The sequence below is a fragment of the Castor canadensis genome, chromosome 11 (assembly GCF_047511655.1).
Source record: "Castor canadensis chromosome 11, mCasCan1.hap1v2, whole genome shotgun sequence".
NCBI classification, from domain to species: domain Eukaryota; kingdom Metazoa; phylum Chordata; class Mammalia; order Rodentia; family Castoridae; genus Castor; species Castor canadensis.
In genome coordinates this window covers 81,828,069-81,850,145 of record NC_133396.1, presented here as the reverse complement: position 1 = coordinate 81,850,145, position 22,077 = coordinate 81,828,069, and the positions used below count along the sequence as shown (strand labels likewise).

The 22,077-nt window shown below is 43.1% G+C and overlaps 1 protein-coding gene across 11 annotated transcripts in view; it reads left to right on the top strand.

Moving 5' to 3' along the window:
* The window catches only part of Cacna1e (calcium voltage-gated channel subunit alpha1 E), a 477,885-nt gene that overhangs the window by 436,574 nt on the left and 19,234 nt on the right, over window positions 1-22,077 (top strand). For 8 of the 11 annotated variants that reach the window (XM_074047300.1, XM_074047301.1, XM_074047305.1 and 5 more), the window contains 9 exons: window positions 2,957-3,022; window positions 6,788-6,879; window positions 7,469-7,634; window positions 11,977-12,104; window positions 17,345-17,441; window positions 19,469-19,574; window positions 20,463-20,570; window positions 21,130-21,230; window positions 21,498-21,604. In XM_074047300.1, the coding sequence (XP_073903401.1) occupies window positions 2,957-3,022; window positions 6,788-6,879; window positions 7,469-7,634; window positions 11,977-12,104; window positions 17,345-17,441; window positions 19,469-19,574; window positions 20,463-20,570; window positions 21,130-21,230; window positions 21,498-21,604 (971 nt within the window). Of the gene's footprint in view, window positions 1-2,956; window positions 3,023-6,787; window positions 6,880-7,468; window positions 7,635-11,976; window positions 12,105-15,162; window positions 15,260-17,344; window positions 17,442-19,468; window positions 19,575-20,462; window positions 20,571-21,129; window positions 21,231-21,497; window positions 21,605-22,077 lie in introns of all 11 variants that reach the window. The other 3 variants (XM_074047306.1, XM_074047299.1, XM_074047303.1) reach the window with 1 other exon arrangement.

Sequence of the window (22,077 nt, the reverse complement as noted above, 5' to 3'; positions counted from 1 at the left end):
TGTATAATAAGTATAAGTTAGAAATAAAAAAAAAAACCAATAAAGAAATCAGCACCTGAGAACCACTTCCAAACATATTTAAATATCTATCAGGTTTAGTAAATATCATAGTGTAGGTTTTTTAAGGTTCTGGAGGCCTAAGTGTTATTCAAATACCTTTTCCTTTCTTGTGAAAAAAGTTTTTCAATGAATATGTTTATGAATCATGGGTTAGGGATGTAACTCAGTGGTAGAGCACTTGCCTAGCATGTACCATATCCAGGGTTTGAGTTCCAGTAACTCAAAAAAAAAAAAATTGCTGTGTATGAGAGTAGAGTGTGGTGTGTGTATCTAGGGAAAGTGAGGACCTTGAGACAGTGGGACTGACTAAGAGGTGATAATTACTGATCCAGGTGAGAAAATTAAAGAGTGTAAACTAGCATTCTGGCATAAGTACAGAAGCAGAACAAAGATTGTGAGAATTTGATGACAAGTAGCTTCTAGGGTGACAGAGAAAATCCTTGTGCAAAGGATATCAAAGGGCCTTGGAAAACAAAGTACCAAATAAAATGCAAGATAACCTTATAACTTACACCTTCTAGTGGGCTGTTTGGAATATTCGTCCCTGGACAGGGAACATGGCTGTTTTATTCTCCACTTATACCTTGTGTTTATCAGAAAGCCAATGAATATTAACACAAAAGTCTCCAAAAAGTTCTTAATCAAGAAATATGTTAAGAAATCAAAGCCAAAACCAAAAAATTTGAACATGTAAAACTCAATTTGATTAAATTAAGAGATAATAAAGATAAGAAATCATGAGTTCACTAAATTGTCTTCCTTATTTTAATTATTTATAAATTTAAATTAGAAATCAGAGAACAAGCCATCAGGTTCACAATTTGTCATCCTTTGTAAAAGGAGTTACCTCCACACCATCATTACTAATTTACTTGTTCATCAGATTCTTGGAGTCTGAGATGTGAGACCAGTTGTAACAATGTTCAGGCTTCTAGGTGCAATCTTGACATTTTTACCATATCTGGAGTAATTGTTTGCCATTATAACTCCCACAGAGGCCTTACCTCAATAAAAACTATTTTTTCAAAGTCAGATGATAGATGAGAAATCTCAAATCTTAGCAAGAATTTGCCATCTGAGTCTCAGGTGAATTTAGATTCCGAATTGTAAGGACAAGATGCTTTTAAAGCCATTTTTTATCTGAAGAGGACTGCCCAACAAGCTTCAGTTGTTAGTGAGTCTCTTAAGAAATATGTGTCATCTTGTCATGTTATCACTATCTCCAAGTCTCTGTGAAGCTATATACTATTGAGGTTAAAGAAAGAGATGTCAAAAATTGACAGCTTATTCTGGTGAATACTATGGAGAACCGCAAAGACAGGTGAATCTGCTTCGAGGTGACACTGTGTTCCAGATAGGTGTTTCCTTTTCAGAACAGTTCTGAGGCACAGTATAGAAGCAGATTTCTTAAATGCAGATTGACAAGAGCTGCTTCTGCAGAAAAAGAAGAGCTGCACACAGAAACAGCATCACCCTTGGCGATACCTATCCCTGTCCAGCCCTGGGCCTCACCCACTTCTCTACCCTTGACCCCTGCTCAGAAGTTCTTTTCCCTTGTTTTGCATTAGGATTTATGGCATGTCAGGAGAGAACAAATGGAATCTTTGGTCTTCTCCCTAGAGTTAGCAGTAGGAAAGATGAACGGGAGCTAGAGACTTATGAGTGGAAAAGGCAGAACAAGGACAGAAAGTAAATATAGAAAGCGACAGCACTCCAGGTGGCAGGAAACCCTGCTTCCTCATGCTCAGCCCTTAGCAGTGGAGTCTCCCATCATCCCTCGAAATGTAGCCTTTCCTTTCCTTAGATCTTGGGAATCCTCACTTCCCTAGAAGAGGGGATTCTCCCACCAGCTTTCAGTTGCATTTAAATGTTTTCCTGTATTCAAGTTATAAATAGTTTCGTGGGGCTCTTCATTTCCTTAGCTCTGTTGATAAGCTCTTCCCTGCTCAAGCAGTCTGAAAGCCTTCAGTAGGTTTCCCAGGACTCATGGTGTGCACACTCATGACAGGGTAGAGAGTCGTGACAGCACTGGCTATCGGGAAGCTTACTGTATGGTAAAGGAGAGGGCCTTTCATATCGGCACTTAGATGACCCCACAAGCATAGTGGCCCATCCTGGCCCCAAATCCAAACTGTCCTATGTCTGTACTCTCTCCCAGCTACCAAGGCAGCTCCCTGCCTTCTGTCTCCTTTATTTGCTCCCTACTCCCATATCGAAATGCTATCCTCCCAAAGCAGTAGGAAGTACACACAATATGGAATTGTATGTTACGTGGCTTCATGGCAGAGTTTCATGGCGGCTAACACTTAGCAGGCTTTGGAGAATTTTGTGTAAAACAGAAAGAAACATCAGAAGACTTAAGCACTGGAAAATGATATATCAGATGATGAAAGAACCTTCTAGAAATGCACAAACAAGTGAGACTCCAGCCATTTCACTTTGCATTTTGGATTCTCCTTTGTGACCTCCACATTGGGTATGGGAGTGGGAAAGAGAAATGCAGGGATTTGGAAGCTGAGGTTGGACGCTTGCTGTGTAATTTGCATTGCATTTGTCCAGATTATTCATCCTCTGCATGCCAAAAATCTCCCAAGCCCAGGAAGATTTCCTAGCAATCCTTGAGATATGGTCTGTCTATACTTCTGGATGCATGAATGTTCTTCACAGAAGGCAAATTACAAACCTTTCTATGACTGACTGTTTATATATCCATCAGAAAATATAGACATCTGAAAAAGTACTGCACCCAAAATGGAACAGTCCCAAATAGTGAAGTCTTAGTCCTCGGTTGAATCTGCCTCAGGGCAAGAGTTCCTGTGCTGTTAGTGATTGCAGGTAGTTGAACGTGGAAGCTACCTTCCTTTGATTAATAATTGTCTTTCCGCTTTCCTTCCAGGCCCTCCCCTATGTCTGCCTTCTGATTGCCATGCTCTTCTTCATTTATGCCATCATTGGGATGCAGGTGAGCAGGTGCATCAGGGGCCTGGTAGGGACAGCTGTTGCTTGGGTGGTCTCTGACTTAGCAACCTGAGCATGCAGGATTGAAGTCATTTTCAACCACTGCTTGCCTAAGGGTGCTCTACCGAGGTCTTGTTGCAGTGACCTTGGGACTTTCAAGTAGTTCTCTAGGTATTCAGGGTGGTCAGCTATGGGGGTCTCATCTGAGGTTGTTAGATCGTGGTGCTGACTTACAAGCAGCTGGGCTTCTGTGGGCATAAATCAAAACTAAAGCAAAGATGGCTATTCTTAGCCAGAGGGATCCCCAAAGAGATGATGATCCCTTTCTCAGGATCTCTAGTATTTGGACTTGACCTAAAAGAAATCTATCTGATGGGGTTAACAGGCTTTCTGCTTGTCTCAGGAGGGCTCACTTTCTGTCTAGGAAATAATCATAACTAAATCCAGCAAAGAACTTCTGCTGATAGTCTTCTGTGGCCAGGCAGTCTGGCAACCTTTGGAATGCCAGCTGCCTTCTCAGTGGTATCTGCCACCTGGAGCCACTGTTCCATCTCCCAAGCTTGCTTTGTCAATAGCCTTGTCTAGAGTATCTCAGAAATATCTCTTTGCCCCTCTGTCTTGTCTGTAATTCTTGGTTTTGTTTTTCCTCTAACTTTATCATTGGAGAGTTTTTGTTCTCTGAAAATACAATAGAATGTCAAACATCAAAATAATGTGAAATTTGTTGAGAAGTAATAAGTTCTCCTTCACTGAAGGTATTTCACTAGAGATTCAATGATGGTGTCAGCAGTATTACAAATAGAATTCCCACTGATGTTTAAGACTGGCTTGTTAATGTCTACCAAATCCTTCTCAACACCCCCAAAATTTGATTCAGAAATTAGTTGTGAACAGAAAAATGAAAGCTTGATTAAATTCTGTTTGCCCATGATCAAAATAACCTCTTTACCATCTTTAAGTGAAATAAACTAGAATAACAGCATCTCCAATTCTGACCTGCAACTAACAATACTGATACTAATGATGATGATAATGCTATTTATCATCACTTGCACTCCTTGGTATGCTAGACATAATGCAACATGCAGATATATTACATACATATACATTTATAGAGACAGAGCACAAAACATATGGACTAATGTATTCAGAAATGATATAAAAACCTTTATAGGTGATTTTTGTGGTCTCCGGTAATGCTTAGCATGGGTAAGTAGTATTTAACATCAAGTTCTCAGACAGTATGTAGAAGCACTAAGATTTAAACTCCACTCTGTTCCACAGTCTATGTTGTTAACTCTGTATCCTCTCTGATCCCACCAGACAAACTAGCCCAAGTATTTCTTTGACCTTTCAGTGGGAGGTGGCAACTGCTCAGTTATAAAATTACGATCTTCAGAATAACTCTAATATTAGAGATCTTTCAAAAAATAAAAGCAGTATTTCCATCCCACAATGACATGAATGCCACTTCCACTGCGACTTGCCTGTAGTTGGCCATTCCTATCCTGATCCGTGACAGAGAGAGACTTGGCACTATGTACAAAGCTTGCCCAGGCCTGCACTTATTACTACAGAGGCTGTAACCAATATAGTTGGCACAAACAGAAATCTACAAACAGGTAGGGGACAAGCTTTTGGAAAGACACATAAATAGCAACCAGATGTATCTATGAGAAGAACCATTATTCTAGATTCTCAAAGGTTTCTTGGAAGAAGAGATTTTTGTAGAAGAATCTGAAGCTGGAAGGAAGGAGTAACTTGCTATGTATGGGAAGGAGCTGGTGGTTACAGGATATTAGAAGTGAGGCTTTCAGCCTTAGCTCTGCCACTCACCAGCTATGTGAACTTGGCCAAGTCAGTGAATCTCTCTGAGCCTTAATCACCTCAGTCATACAGTGGAGGGGTTGCTTATATACTATCACTGGTCCCTTCTAGTTCTAAAGTTTCATGATTCCAAGTGGAGATGGATTTAAGCCTATAGTCTCACGAACCTTTCTTAATCACTCCTTCTTTTTCTCCCATACCCTTTTGAGGTAGGATATTTGGGTTAGTGACAAAGACTAAGTGAAAAGCTGAAAAAAAAAGGAAAGAAATATTAAAGACCACCTTCACAATGGATATACATTTTTGACTTAGAAAATATTCACAATAACTGTGGTTTCTTTGACTATTGCACATATACCAAGGAAAATATTGCAGTCTGACCAACAACTAGTTCATGATTGCACATATTGTTCAAGAAAATCATATTCAGGATAACTAATTATGGTACCTTAATTAATGTGATGGGGAGAAGTAGCCCTGTAAGTTGTGTGCATGTGACGAATCAGGGCTAAATCATAGATTCTGAGCCAAGAGAATGAAAAGAAAGAAGAGAAAGGGAGATATGAACAGGTCAAGAATAAATGACAGTCTCCTCATGGAGTGTCTAGACTAATTTGATTTGATTGCTTGGGTGGAATTTTTAAAATGCAATCATTTGTCACTTAGTAGGCCTTCTACCTTCTTATCCCCATTCTCCATTCTGCTGCCTCGCTTACCACTCTATTTCCCTTCAGAGACAAGTAGTATTTGGGTTTTGAAAAACAGCGTTGAGAACAAATTCCCAAAGCAGGTGTCAGTGGGAGTTACTTGAGCAAAATAGCTGGGGGCAGAGATTGTTCCTCAATTGCACATTCTAAAAACTGTTAAGGAAAAATGTGTTCCATTTAGCATACATTGAATAAACTGAAGCATGCTAAATGTAGGTTGGAAATTGTCTCAAAAGGCTGGAAAAATGACCTGGGAAGCCCTCAATTGTACCAACACTGATTTGTAAGAGTAAATCCTGATCTTTGAAACCTGAATGGGTGAGGAGAGTGTGCATGTAAGTGCACCTACTCATTGAAAGGCTTTGGGGTTGACCTCGGTCACAGGCTGCATTGTGTCTGAGACTTCATCACTATTCTCTCTCTTTGTGGACAAAGATCTCTGACTCTTACTTCCTTTTCACATGAGTTTGCAGTGGCCACAGTCCTGTAGCAACTTAGTAAGCCTCCTTCGGTTGCCAGACCTACCTGCTTTTGCTTTCTTTTACCAAGCCTCCAGTTATCCTGACTCTCCCTACCCTATTGCCTGGATTTTGTTTTAGCTTGTGCATCAGTGGTCACTTTTGGGTGGGATTTGGGTTACTGTTGGATGGTGCATACATACATTCAGATATGTGAGTGCTGATTTTCATGGATTGTAGATTATTGACATACCAACTTTCTGAGATATGACTCTCTGGATAGAAACATGCCCCTCTTTGTCCTAAACTGCTTGCAAATTCCAGGGAAGCTTCTCACACTAACTATAAATGATGTCTTTGCAAACACAGATGTTCGCATTATGACTACCAAAGACAGGAAGTAAGAGGTGACTTCTTGCCTGCTCTTCCACTGTGAAGCAATGTCTTTGACAGACTGCGAGTACCATGGTGATAGGTACCAAGGAAATGAAAAAAAATAATTAGGTATAGGAGGAACTGTGTACAGGGAGAATGACTTTAAAAGATTTTGCATTTTGTGTGTACTTGGACCTTACTAGCATTAGTCACCATGGCTGCACTGAAGCAGTACAGTAATTAGCCCTCCACATCAGGCCAAGACCATGGATCTGAGCTGTCTGATTCAGGGACAGGCCATCATGAAATCGTGTCCTGCCTATGCATCTAACAGCCATATACACCAGACACATCAACAGCTCAGGAATGCTCATTGATTTCTGTTGTTTTTTTCTCCTCAAGGTATTTGGAAACATCAAATTAGATGAGGAGAGTCACATCAACCGACACAACAACTTCCGGAGTTTCTTTGGGTCCCTCATGCTACTCTTCAGGTACCCGTATGCATAACTGTTCTAGCTGGAGTTTGCCTGATGGAAAGAAAGAAGTAGTCAGCCTCTTCCCCCAATTTCCATTCATCTCTTCACATTGCTTCTACTGCTCTAGGAAGGATAGGCAGGGGAAGGGGACAGTCCTTTACTGAACTGTCTCCCATGACATTAGAAAGTTTCATTAATATCTTTGATTCACTAGTTAATTTGTACATTTCAACTTTGTTCAACATGTCCTCTAGGGTTTGGGGAGGGGAAACAAGGACAGTTTCTTGCAGGTCACATTCCATTTAAGGGCTGAAACTTTTATGGCTTTGTTTATGTAGAGTCTTTGGGTCCCACCACTATCTCAACCATTAATAGCAGAGAACCCTCACCAAATGGAGAAGTGGTGGGTGGGGTGGCAGAACCCAAGAGAGACCCCACTGGCATTTTTCCTGTCTGCATGGAAAGCACTAGAAGGGCCTTTGGGTATGGAGGGAGCCCAGTGGGCCTGCAGCAAGAGAAAGGATGGGTGAATTAGAAATGAGGCCAGAGGATGGGATAGGACATACAGACTTGCTGCTTCTAACCAAAATGTCTTTGGGTTCAGGAGTGCCACAGGTGAGGCCTGGCAGGAAATTATGCTTTCATGCCTTGGGGAGAAAGGCTGTGAGCCCGATACCACGGCACCATCAGGACAGAATGAGAATGAGCGCTGTGGCACCGATCTGGCCTATGTTTACTTTGTCTCCTTCATCTTCTTCTGCTCCTTCCTGGTGAGCTACATTGTGCCCTTGTTTGAGATGTGGCGTGTAACACCTCTGATAAAGAGACAAGAGGGAATTTCTTCTGTATATATATCCATGTTTTCTCCTAATCATCTCCTTTCCTCCTCCATTCCAGGTCCCTTACACACACAAAGATTAGATTCTCCTCTAGAGAATTCTTGGGGGCCAGGGTGCACCTGGACTGGTGACTTTCATTGGTTAAGAAGAGTCTTTGCTGCTTCTAGGGAGAAAGCATTGTTGTGAGAAAGGATGAGGCATTGAGTATAGCTCTATAAATAGAGCACTGAGCTTCATGTAGACTCCAAGGTGACCTCAGACATTTTATCTTATAGCTAGGGATAGGGACAGCTTACCTCTCTTTGGGAGAATTTTTTTTTTTTTTGGCAGTACTGGGGTTTGAACTCAGGACCTCAGGCTTGTTAGGCAGGCATTCTACCACTTGAGTCATTAGGCCAGCCCACTTTAGGAGATTTTATAACTGTTTAAGAAAAGGGACCTTGAAAGTATAAGGTATAGCGTTACTAAGAGTAGAATGATGATAAGATATAATATTTGATGATAACTGGCCAGCTTGATGGTGTGAAAGGATCTGAGCACTGTGAACATTAATAAATATTGAGTAATATATTCACGAGCTTGCCCACTTATGAAGTGGTGAGAAGTCCTGGGTGCTTTCTTAGTTCTTTCTTTCAGAGAAATCATAAATAATCACACCAACATCCAGAAATTTCTACCCTGCATGTTAGATAAACAATGATAAATGAAGTATGTGCACGAGATCAATAACAGGGTCACTGTAATGTCCCTGGCCACTCTGACATCCCTCAGCTCAGCTTCACTATGACTGCCACTGGCTGTGCAAAAATCTGAAGCTAAAATAATGCTGCTGAAAAGTGGTCAACTACATGGCTGTGAGTCTGATTTCCAGACATTTCTACCTCTTTAAAGTGGTCTTTCCAGGAGATAGAAATGTCCTAGAATTCAGCTCTCTGGTGTGGGGGAGGCGTTACAGGTAGACTGTAAAGTGTGGCACACGGGTTCATGTTGCAGAGAGTAAACTAACTGGAGACTTGAGGCAATCCCTTTGTGGTTTTGGCTTTGTTGTTATATTAGCGTTAGTTAAGGCATGTTCTTCTATAAAATGATAGAAAGAATGATTTGGTAAGAGTAGTATGTGTACAGTAAGCTGATGCATGTGTTTTTATCACCAGTCCTTCTCATGGGTGCCAAATATTTTTCAAAGGAAAAAAGATCACAAAAAATCCTGTTTGTAAATCTGGAAGTATAATGTGTAATGAAAATAACTGGCAGAAAACTTAGAATGATGATATTAATTGGGGTTTTAAGTTCATTTATATTTTCAGCACATCTTTATTGAGTGGCTAGTCAAAGGCTGGCACTGACCTAGGCACAGGGATAGAACTGTCAGCAAAGCACATCCTCAGTCACCTACAGTCAAAGTGGAAGCTAGTTTATAGGGTATCAGCACTTATCAGTAGGGGTGAACTAGAACAGAAAAAAGGGCGTGTAGACATCTCTATTTTATCTTACATGGTTTAAGTGTTTAATAATAAATATTTTAAAGTAACCAAAGATATAATTGGAAAAGTAACTGGAGACTATACAGGTACTTTTAGAATTTTCAGATGGAGAGTGCTGCATAATTCACATTAATGTTATTTTTAATGAGGCTATATTCAGTATGAGACAATCTGCATTCAAGTCTTTACTCTACATAAGACTGACTTTGTGACCTTGGACAAATCACACACAGCTTCTCAACTCCAACCACTCTACAGAAGTTTTTACTAATGCCCTATGATGTGCCAGGCCATGGGCTAGGAGCTAAGAACACAAATGTGAAGAGTTGATGGTATTAAACGTGGCTCACAAAGAGTTAGTATGTGCATAAAAACAAATAATAAGTGTGATTGCACACAGCTCAATGTTAAAGACTGTAAAAATGTGGAGCAATAACAATGCTAATCATTTTTGTTCACATTAATACTAGGTACCCTGAAAGGGGTGTAAAAGAAATATGTGGCTACATGGAAAACCCTTTATCGTCTGGTTAAATAAATTCACTGTGGCTCCAATGTCAGTGACAGAAAGAAAGGCCCATGTTAGGATTAGGTTCAGCTGCATGAAACAGCAATCCTCAAATAACAGCAGTTTAACCAGGAGGGTTGTTGGTTTCCCTCTCTCTCATCTGCCAGTGAAGTCTGGAAGAAGGTTGTCAGGCTTGCTATGGTGGCTCTACCCTGACTCAATCTACATCACCAATAGGAAGTGGCTCTCCCCACCCTCATGGTAAGAGAAGACAAGTAGACTTCCAGCAATCCATTTGTATACTAGGCAGCAAAAGGGAGGGAAGGAAGGGGGAAGACTCACTATTAGAATGTAACCCAACCAGTACTATCTCTGTGTTGCAGAGAAGACTCTCAACCCTGTCCTTCTGTACACTCTGTCCTTATCCTGTAACCTTGTTTGCATATCTAGCAAACTTAACCTGGGAACTCACAACTGAGACTTCTGTTTTCTCATCCCTATAACCAGTTGGTCTCTATCAGGCAGGACTCTGAATTTCAAGTGATGGAAATCCCAATTAGATCCAGGCTAAGCAAAATTAGATTTTATAGGCTAATGTCAGTGAGGCATCCTGGAGCAGAGCAGGCTTAGGCAGGACTTGATATGGGGTCCAGATGGCATTACCAGGACCAGATTCCTCTCTCTACTGCCAGATCTCTTCCTCCATTTTTTCTTATGTGAAATTGTTTCTCAGAACCCCACCCTATGGCTCCCAGAGGAATGTAGCCGCAGCTCTAGACCTTATATTCTCACACATTCAAGAGCAATTGGGAAGAGCAAATCTTTTGCCCAGTACCCACCCCCCTCGTTTTTTTTGGCTTTGATTGGATCATCAACTACTGTGGCTCAAGGAAGTGGGATTCAATGACTTTCTGAGACCTAGGTCACATGATGGCCCCCCATTGGATCACACTCACTGGGACAGGCAAATCTATACCAGAAATATAGTCAAGGGGTGCTGGGCACCAATGAAACACCATAGCACTGTCACCAGGGTTCTTTGTGAATGCAAATATCCCTTGGTCTCTCTTCTGTTTAAACCCCTTTAGTGGTTTCTGGTTCTATTCCTCTAGAGATCAGCAAACTATAGCCCGTGGGCCAAATCCGTTTTGCCATCTGTTTTTGTGTGGCCTATGAGGTAAGAATGGTTTCTATATTCTTAAATGGTTGAGAGGAATAAAACCAAAAGATGAATAATATTTCATGACATGTGGAAATTCTATGAAATTCAAATTTCAGTGTCCATAAACAAAGCTCTCTGGAACACAGCCATGCTCATTTGTATATATACTATCTGTGGCTGTTTTGGTGCTATAACAGAAGAGCTGAATAGTTGCAGCAGAGACTGTACGACTCACAAAACCCACGAGATATGCCATCTGGCCACATTGCTGATCTTGGTCTAGACTCTGTAGTGTGGTTAGAAAACACTTCTGTGATCTGGCAGTTGACCTTAGCTGCTCTGCCCTCTTTACAGATCCCTAGAAGGTGCCTGTCCCATTGTACTTCTGTGCTCGCTCTCTCTCTCTTTCTCTCGTTCATGCTGTCTCCTCTGCCTAAGTCCCCTCTTCTGTACCTGTGTCTGTCTGGTAAATAGGACCTGGTCTATCAGGACTCAGCTAAGGAATCAACCCTTTTCTACATTTTTTCTTCAGCCAGGAGAAATTGCCTTTACATTCCTTTCTGTCCCTACTGTTAGGCATGGGGCTCTTCTCTGGATTTCAGCTTTCTTATATCACACACCCAGCAACTGAGACTGTGTTTTTGGGACATACTTAGATGCATAGTAAAGGAAACAAACACATGGGAAAAGGGTGCTGGAACCCTCTTCAGATCCAAGAACACCTTCCAACCCTCACATAGTAAGCCATGGCCTTGGATCTGAGACTTCTCACCAGTTCTTTCTTGGGCCTCTTTTGTGCAGCAAAAGTGAGAGAGGGAGGCTGGAGAGGGAAAGCGTCTGGCCTTGACTTTCTCGATCCTTTAAAAATGATAAAGTTGCCACTGCTACAGAACAATTAGGTAAATTGGACAAATAATAAAAGAGACTATGGACTATTTTATAAATATGAAGGGGCATAGCAAATAAAATCATAATGCTTATACAGTGAGATGTGGAGTGTGAAAAATGACAGCACTTTTAGTGGAATTTCAGCCTCACAAACTTTTGAAGTCTTTTAGCCCACTCCCTTAGCTCTACTAGAAGTTTCCCCTAACGCCTTCTCTCCCCCTTGCCCTTCAGATGCTCAACCTGTTTGTGGCTGTCATCATGGACAACTTTGAGTACCTGACTCGGGACTCTTCCATCCTGGGGCCTCACCACTTGGATGAGTTTGTTCGCGTCTGGGCAGAATATGACAGAGCAGCATGGTGCGTAGGCCTCTTGGCCATTCAGAGGTCAAGGGCCTCTGGAGTTCTCAGGAAAGAGGTTGGAATTGGAACCACATAAAAGCTTACCTGTTACAAAAGGAAAGGAGACTTCTCCCACGGAAGAGGCTCTGGTATCAAGCTCGTCATCACAGGGTTTCCTTTGCCCTCCCTTTCCTTCTGTGACAGGCTTTACCCTTTGTGTGCCAATTTCATCACACAGCCATCACCTCAGATTGTTTGGGTTCACTCCCATAGGAACTTCCAATTGTCTCTTCTGATCCTGCCAATATTAGTGAACTCCTTTGGGGTACTGGGGGCTTTGATAAGGGTTTTCTCGGCTAGTGGTACATCTAGCCACCATGGTCAATGATATTAGTGTTTTGTCTCCCTTATCCCTCTTGACAGATGCAGTTGGATACAACTGTGAAATTATATTTCACAAAACCAAGCAAGTTGTTCTCCCAACTGTTCCTTTAAACATTTGTGAATTTTTAATACATGGAACTAAATTATATGGCAGGAGCTGGTGGGAATAGCTTCTTTACTATCTTTTCCACTCTCCAGAAGTTCTGAGCTGACATTGTGCCTTCTGGGCTTTAGAAAAGCAGGGGTTAGCAAACTGCTATCCATTGGCTAAATTTGGCCCACTGGCTGTTTTTGCAAATAAAGTTTTATTGGAACAAAGTTACAATTATTCATCTATGTATTGTATATGGCTGCTTTCATTCTACAAGAAAGAATTGAACAGTTGTGACACAGATGGCATGGTCCTCAAATTAAAAAATATTTACTTTCAAGATATTGCCAAACATTTTACTGTGGAAAAAAGTTTGCTAACCCTCACTTCAAAGTACAAAGGCAACATTTTGGACCACATAGTTGAGGACAACGACAGAGTTCTGTGAATGAAAACCTTTCTGACCCAGGTCATCTTAGCTTCTGGGTCTTCACTTACCATTCTACCCATTCTGGTCCCCCTCTGAAAATACTACAGGAAATGTCATCTTTCACAGGAATGGACCACGTTGCTTCCACCTGGAACCCCCTTTATAATCTGAGACTTCCCCCAAGTCTATCCCCTGTGAGGCTATTGAACTTGGGTTACTGTTTTGGGGGCTGATCAGTGAATCAGAATTATTCTTCTGTTTTCTAATTATTGATGACTTAGGGCGTAGAATTACTTACATTCACTCCTGTTACAATGGCTGAGAAATAGCTTTTCCTTTCTGGATTCACTTTCTAACAGATAGCTCTTTTAAGAGCAATGGGTATGGGGGTGTTGGAGAATGCAGCCAGACCTGCATTTGATCAGCTCTGTGGCCTTGGAGAAGTTATACTCCCTACCTTGAAGGGTGGTTGTGAGGATGATAATACATCGTGCAGGCTACCAATATAATTGTCAATAACCCTATGAATGCAACTTGGAAGTAAAGAAAATCAGCATCTGGAAAGCATGGATAGCAATGGAGGCGGTGGTACCTGGTCACTCACCTGAGAAAAGAGAAATCATCTGCTACCAAAGGAGTTCATTGCTCATCTAGCCTTCTCCAAATGTCCTTGTTCCTCAGAAACTCCAACTTCCTGTGGTTTCACCCTATCATAGGATCCAAGTGCCCCGTGTGCATTAAACATGCTCCTCCCTCATTCCAACTGCTGGGAAGGAACCATTTCATGAGGATTAATCATGACACTCAGTCACATGAGCATCTGAGAAAAAAGACAAAGGAGAACCTCTTCTATTCTCTTTGAAAGTTACACTTTGAAAGCCACAGTGTAACTCATTCTGATTGGAGTTTAATTGGCTTTCTGAATGCAATAAAGAAGCTGGGAAGGGATAAGCAAAAAGTACAGTGAGCCAATGTCCTTAAAAGGAGGACTGATACAAGGTTGTAAAGAACATCAGCCTATAGCCACTACCTAGCAAGCCACTTACTTCCCAATCTCACTAAGAAGCAAAATAAATGGACACACAGTTAAATTACCTCCCTTCAAGAGGTAAGAGACTTGGTGGGACTTATGAACTGCTTTCTGGAAGAATAAGAGGAATCAGCACCCAAATCAAGAAAAAGCTACAAAGAGTGAATCTGGGACAAAGCGCCGGCCCTCATGTGACTGCTGGCAAGGATGCTGAGGTGGAGATACTGTACTTATAATTAATTTATAGTGGAAACCCTGGTCCATTCCAGGATATGTACAGATCTGCAGAGCCTAACCATGACTTCCTTGTTCTGACCCCTGGCAAGGAAGATGCTGTAACCACTGAGATTAATCAAGTGTTAATTCTGTCCCTTCCACAGGAAGCCAGGACTCTCTACCAGGCTCAAAGGAAAGGGGGTTGATCAGATGACTCATCTTGTTCCTGGAATTCTGGTTGAATCGCACTTGGATCCTAGGTGGCAGGAACTGAGCTGGAGAAAGTATGTTCCAGGTTGCTTTCTGGACATGGATCCAGCAGGCTCCCACCACGTAAAGCAGAGTTTACCCAAGCTGAACTTGGAAAAAAAATCTGTCACAAAGAGAATCAAAATCCTTTGCAAACTCTCTTGTGCCAACTGTGCTCTGTGCTAATTAGCTTAATAGGAATTTGTCTCACAAAGTCTGCAGAAAGACGCTGACTTCCCACTGCCTTGACAGGCAGCTCTGAGTAACCAACTGTAATTAATGTGTGTGAAAAGCAAACAGTTCTGCAGTCCTCCACTCTACAACAGCCTGGTATTGGTCAGAGGAACACTGGCAGTCTTTTTTCTTAGACGCCTACCTAGAGCCAGGGCTATGGCTGCGCTGAGCCAAGTATGGGCCAGATAGGCATCTCTGGCTTTTCTTGGTCAGCAGGCAGTTCTTTTTTGACATCTGAAGGATTCTAATATCTGGAGAAAATTGGGGCAGTATAGTTTGGTAAAGTAACAGTTCTTTGGTGCTTGCTGTTCTCTGTTCTGGCTTTTTTAGGCTCAAGAAAAGCTGTACTTACTCTTCCAGCCAGCCCCTCCAGGGCAAAGGTGTCATTTCTTTCCCATCCTTCTCTGAGTATCCTATTAACCCACCTGTGCTTCCTTTACAGCGGCAGGATCCCGTATAAGGATATGTACAAATTAGTGCGGGTGATCTCGCCTCCTCTGGGCCTGGGAGAAAACTGCCCCTACAGGGTGGCTTGCAAGGTTTGCCTCCAGTCCCCAGCCACGACCTGCGGTGGGATGCAGCATCTACCCTTCCTTTCCGTCCTCTGCTCCACCACCACTACGCCACATGAGGCAACCTTCATGTTGCTTTCCTTTGAGTTTAAAGAGGTCCAAACCCTCCCAGAACCAGCAGCTGTTATGAAGGAAAAAGGGCACGTTTTGTGGGGAAGGCAGAAAAAAGTTAAAGACTTAATATCAAGACCAATTTGATCTCTCTTTTCTTCCCATGCACACATTGTGTATGTGCACACACACACACACACACACACACACACACACAATCTATCCCACCTTAGTTCATACATTTTACCAGGAAGACCTCTCCCTCCTCTGGAGAATGCAGCAATTTTTTTTTGATCCATCAAAGAATTCTGGTTTCCCTTCACTGGAGAGAGAGAGGCCACACCCCATGTATAATGACTCTCGTGTGAGTCGTTATCCCTACCTCTGTCCTCCCTCCCAGCTTCTGGGTAGTTTGGCCAGCGATGATAATAAAAGTTGTAGGACAGGGGACCACATCTGGTGGTGTTCACCTGTGATCCCAGCTACTGGGGAGGTAGTAATTGGAGGATCACTGTCCAAGGCTGGCTCAGGCAAAAGTGTAAGACCCTATGTGAAAAATGAAAAGCAAAAGGGATGAGGGTGTGGCTCAAGTGGTAGAGCACTTGCCTAGCAGATATGAGGCCCTGAATTCAATCCCCAGTACAGCCCGCAAATAAATAAATAAATTTGTAGTACAGAGAGTGAAGAACAATAAAGAATTAGGGTAACACGTAAGAGTAGGCATAGATTTGGGAGTGTGTTGGAGATGTTCATAGCTCAGAGAGTCTGGGATGGCCTCAGTAGACGCTGAAGGGAGAGTCAGCAGATTCTTGGCTGTAGGGCCTTGCCGTATACAGTTGTGAGGGATCTGTCACAATTGCAGAGTCAATTCTTATTGGTTAGACCAAGGACATTGTTCAGAAGCACATAGGACCTCCCTTTCCAACCTTGTCATACCCTGAGAACACTATGTCCCAAAGGCTCTACCATGCCCATATCCAAAGCCAAGACTACTAAATAAGGAACCCTCTCTCGGGACTGCTTCCTGGGGCATAGCACTGCCCAGGCAGCTGGAAGAAGACATAGGCTCAGGAAGGATGTCTGGGCAATGGATGGAGCTGACTTGGGATGGTGACACAGTGATTCCGAACTCGGGAGGCTGAACAGCTGCCTCTGCTGAGACTCTTTAAACTCCACCCTGGTGAAACCTGCAGCCCAGCTGCATGCGGGAGAGCTGGGGAGGGCAGCATGGCATGCAAGATGCTCTTCCTCCTCCTGGTTTTGTTTCTTCTGTCCCCAGCATGTCATCAGCTGGTGCATGCTGGGGAATAAAGAGCACTCTTGTCCACAGAGCCAGGTGGAAGCAACAGGGCCGACTCTGACAAGCAACCTTAGCCTCCCACTTTCAACGCAAGCCGTCACCGCCTCCTGCTGCACACACACCACAGAGGGGGGATACACGGTGCTCTGCCTGTGGGTTCGTGGGAGGGGAGAGGCCTGACTTCCAGGCCAGTGTCCCAGCCAGAGCTTCAAATTCCCACCCATAGCCGGAGCACCGTCTATCCGGTTTATACCACTCACGCACAGCCCTGGGAATTGAATACACGCTTGTGTTATACTGGGGGTGGGCGCAGTGAGCAGGGAAGTCAGGACAGCACTAACCAAGGAGGAGAGGGCAAGCCCCTGTCAGTGCCCTCTGACAATGTCAGAGGGACCAGAGGTTGCCACCAGCGTTCCCGGGTCTGTGTGGGGTGTGATATAAATCCACACCAGGATGGAGTCACATGTACGATTTGCCTTGATTAACAGGTTTCCTATTCTTTTCCTGTTTGTCCATTTTGTTTTGTTTTTCTTCTCCTGTTTTCTGTATTGTTTTGCTCTCTGGGAATGCCTGTTCTCCCCTCCTATCTGTCTGCATCCTTCCCCCACCAATTCCTTCTCCTTTCCCTGCCTCTCCCCATCCCCACCCCAACCCCCCTGGCCTGCCCAACCCCATCCCAACTTAACCACCCCCATGAGCAGTGGCCGCATCCATTACACTGAGATGTATGAAATGCTGACTCTCATGTCACCACCGCTAGGCCTCGGCAAGAGATGTCCCTCCAAAGTGGCATATAAGGTAGACCACCCCTTCCTTTGTTCTGGGCTAGAGAACAATAGGAAATGGGATCAGTTGTGGGGAGGCCAGAACATGGGAGGAAGCTGGGCTGGGGAGGTGGAGGAGGGATGTAAGGAAAAGAGAAATGATGAGACTGAAGTCAGAAAGTTTCACAGAAGGATGAAGTCATAAAAGGATACACGAATGGTTCCCAATACTGTTCACCATGCGGGGTCTGTTTTTAAATGTGTTTGTGCTCCTACAAGTGTGTGGCTTCTCATCAGAGGGTTAGATGAGGGTTAGTGCCTAGAAAGGCACTGTTAAGAGGTGGGTTTCCTTTTAAAGGAGGCGGAGTGATGGCCAGAGGAATTGTGTATGGCCAAGAAAGAAGCCTACAACAAAACAGCTGTCAGAGCTTCTTTAAAAAAGAAACCTCTTCACTCAGATAAATTAAAGAAATAATGCAGAAATTCCTCCAAACCTGGTTCCAGAAGAAATTTTAGGGAGAAAGGAAGACTTAACCAATTTCTTCCCCCCACGACACAGGAACAATGGTATAGTTTCCTTCCAGCTATAAGACAAAAGGATGTTGTCAATCCTGTGACGCATTGAGGAATGCAGCTTTCTGCCTCAGTTGGCTCAGCTACCCAGCTCTCCCTTGGAAACAATCAAGGGAGAGGACAATGGGCACGAGTTGCATTCTGCTTTAGCTTTGCCTTATTAGCATGAGTGAGACGCGGAGAGATTCCCCATGGCTCACTTAGGTTGCTCGTAGCTTTGGGGCCTGAATTTTTCTTCATCTATTAGTAATAGTTAATTCCTCTTGGTTGTTTAGATTGACCCAAGACTCTGGAGCTCTGAAGTTCACCCAGGCATACATTGTAGTAATATTGCCACTCTCTGAAAGTTCACAGAAATGGGAGAGATGGAACTCAGAACCAAGCAAGAAATGATCTTTATACTCTTAAGACATCATGCCTGTTTGTCAGGCAAGATGCCCCAGTTGAGTACTAATGACCCTGCCTTGTGAAGAACACTTCCCCACTGCCAGGCTGGTGGTTCTTCTAGAGGCCCTTCTGCTACCTACCAGAGAGCATCTCACTAGAATGTGGCTATTAAGGACCCTCATCTATCTTGGAAAGGTAGTACAAGACTCCTTGTGCAGCTTAGGGACTGGTATCCTTTTTGCTCATGATGGCCACAGTCAAAAATACCAGGTGGTGGAAGGTAGCCTTGAATTCTTTGAATTTGTGGGATGAAGCTTGGTGGAAGAAAGGGAGAGAGGATTGGTAGGAAAGTTAAAGAATTCCAAAAGCAAGACACTCTCTGGAAAGTGGATTTGGCCATTTCAGTTGGAGCCCTTCTTCTGGGTGAGGGGAACAGGGCCTGCCCACTCTGCTCCTGCCTGTGCCCCCTTCTCTCATTTTCTCTTCCCTGCTCTCCCTGTCTTCCTTCCCATAGAGCCTGTTTGCACTCTTTCCCTATCCATCCTGCTCCACCTCATCCTTTGGATAAGTTGGACTTATGCATGTTCAATTATGTGCTGGCAAATTCCATCCTTTAAAGACTCAAAAAGGGGGCACCAGGATGCATCTTTCAAGTCAGATAAGCAGAGTAAAACCTCCCCTTCACTATGTTCCATCAAGTCTGGGGAGTTCATGGGACAGGTGGGAAATATGGGAGCAGCCTTGATACAGGGAGTGGAGCCACCTCCCAGAGCTGACTCCTTTCCTTTAGCTGCTTCTTGAAATCACCTCCCATCTCTATGGAAGATATTCTTGGGACTTTCTATGGGGAAGTTCTACAGAATGACTAGGGAGCTCCCTTTGCTTGGAATTTGGCATCATTCCCTGGATGGGAATAAAAACAGCAGCTAATGAGCCTTCAGTGAGAAGTAGGGAAAGCAGGACTGGGTCAGGGGATGGGGAATCCTTGCCCTTCTTTTTCGTCTGTGCATTTGACCTCTGCACTTTTCTTTCCTTTTCACCAAGGTGTCTTTCAATATATTTTTTTTTTGCCTGCTGTTTCTTTTTTTCTCTTTCACACAGAGGTTGGTCCTGATGAATATGCCAGTAGCTGAGGACATGACAGTCCACTTCACCTCCACACTTATGGCTCTGATCCGGACAGCTTTGGACATTAAAATTGCCAAAGGTCAGCTTAGGAAGAAAAGAAAGGAAGGAGGGAGGAATTCTGGAATAATCTGTGCAGTGTGGTATAGGATGAAACCATTTGAACTATTACATACTTAGCCAAGGACACAACAAAACAGTGACCTGGAAATCAAATAATCAGGGTCTTGGTTTCACCTCTGAGACTCAATAACTGTAATACTTGCCTTTTTTCTGTTGAAATAAATGGTTTGATCTTCTCTAGGACTCCTTTCAGTTCTAACAGTGTATAAGCTACAGTGTTTGGCATATAGTAGGCATTTGAGAAATATTTGTTTATTGAACACATAAATTATAATTCTAACATTTTTTTCCCTGGACGGCATCTTTTTTTCTAAGTCTTGTAAAGCTTCTGTAGCAGGTGCCATCATGGAGGCACAATTCTTTGGCCATCTTGATTGCTAATTTAGTGGTGTAGAAGATAAATGGTTTCCTCCTTCTAGAGAGGCCTTCAGCCTGCCTTCCCCTTTTCGATCCAAATCCTTTTTAAAATCAAGTCACTTTGACTGTGGAATAAGGTCGCTGGAAGGATTGATGTGTGTATAACAAGGCAGGGATGCTTCTCGTGGCTATTTAAATTTTCCCTCAGATGTATTGAGTACCTGGGAGGCTGTTAGGATCAATGAGGAAGCTGATCTTGGTCTCAGGGCCTCAGATCTCTGGAGTGTCATATGAAAATGGGAGCCAAAGTGTGTTCTGCTTCCTCAGCAGAAAGACTGGTATTACAAAATTTGCTGTCACTAAGTGCCAAGATTTTCTCTTGGAATGTGAGGTGCCCTGCTGATTCAGCTCCTGCCCCTACCTACTCCCTCAGCCCTTGTTATTTCTGTGTCTGTTCTGATTTGTTTATTAATAATTTATCTTATTCTAGGTGGTGCAGACAGGCAGCAGCTAGACTCAGAGCTCCAAAAGGAGACGCTGGCCATCTGGCCTCATCTGTCCCAGAAGATGCTGGATCTACTTGTGCCCATGCCCAAAGGTGTGGGGTCTCCTCCTGAGTGTCTTTGTCACTGTGGCCTAGTATGCCAACAGCACATCTTTTGGGGAACCCAGAGTAATCAAAGAGATAAGGGAAGATTGCTCTTTGATCTTTAGGAAACTAAGTCCCCCACTTCTTAAGTTCTTTTTGTCATCATTAATTGAAAACTGTTCTTCAGATACGTCATTGTGATTGTAAGTGAAACTGACTGTATCCAGGGCTCCCTCCCTTCAGATAATACTGTTCAGCAAATCCTCTTGCAGTTGGGAAAGGGTATTATTACTTAGATATTGACATCTAGAATGGTAGGAGGTGATGTTTACTCATGAATTGTTTAACATCAGTATTGTTATCATCACCATCATTGGGTGGATATGTCTGCCCCTTGAGACAGATTTGGGGACCTATTCACGTGTCCTCAGAGCCTCATAAATGTTCAATGAATGGGTGACTGAGGGTGCAGACTACTTTGAAGAGTGGATAACAAGGCTTGTAAGGTATACCTACTCTCTCTCACCTGTCTTCCCCTTGGTCACCTGTTCCACATTTACGTTTTTAGCCTCTGACCTGACTGTGGGCAAAATCTATGCAGCAATGATGATCATGGACTATTATAAACAGAGTAAGGTGAAGAAGCAAAGGCAGCAGCTGGAAGAACAGGTGAGGATCAAGGACAACATGGCAGGTGGGTGGGCCATGAAGAGACATGTGGGCAAGCTGTGTATCCCTGGGGCTTAGTGCCCTTTGAGTACAATAAGGGGAGCAAGGTCCCAAGAACTTTCTAGTGACACAGGATTAGAAACTCAGAGGATCAAAGGTTAAAATAGTCAAAGTGGCAATCATGTTTCAGTGTTAATCATGTAAAGTGTATTTTACCCATATTGGGTCCCACAAAATCATGGGAATTCATTCTTTCTTATTACGCAGAAAAATGCACCCATGTTTCAGCGGATGGAGCCCTCATCGCTGCCTCAAGAGATCATTGCTAATGCAAAATCCCTGCCTTATCTCCAGCAGGACCCTGTTTCAGGCCTGTGAGTCCATGACCTTTCCTTGCATTCTGCCACCCAGGCTACTGTGAAGACCTGGAAACACAATAAATCATACTGTGAGATAGTTCTTTTCCTGAGGTTGAGTATCTCAAATTGGTTAATGTGTAGGGGTAAGAGAATGGCAAACTAAGCATGTTTGCTGCACCTGCTTCAGAGTCAGTAGTCACTGCTAAAGGACAGTAGAAGAAAGGAGTTTTGACTAGCATCTTAGCTGTAGTTCTCTTATGAAGAATAATTGTCTTCTATCACATTCTTGGTTATCACTTCTCAGTGAATCCCTTGCCCTGATAAAAGATGCAAAGTCTTTGACAGGTACCATGATTGCTGAGTATAAAAGGGGAAGAGAAGTAATAGTTACTGGATTATTTTTGTGGGATTGACACTTCCACAGATGTTATTTGCTTGATCTCACTTGATTCTTAGTTTAGTAGTCAGCTATCCTGGGGATACATGTT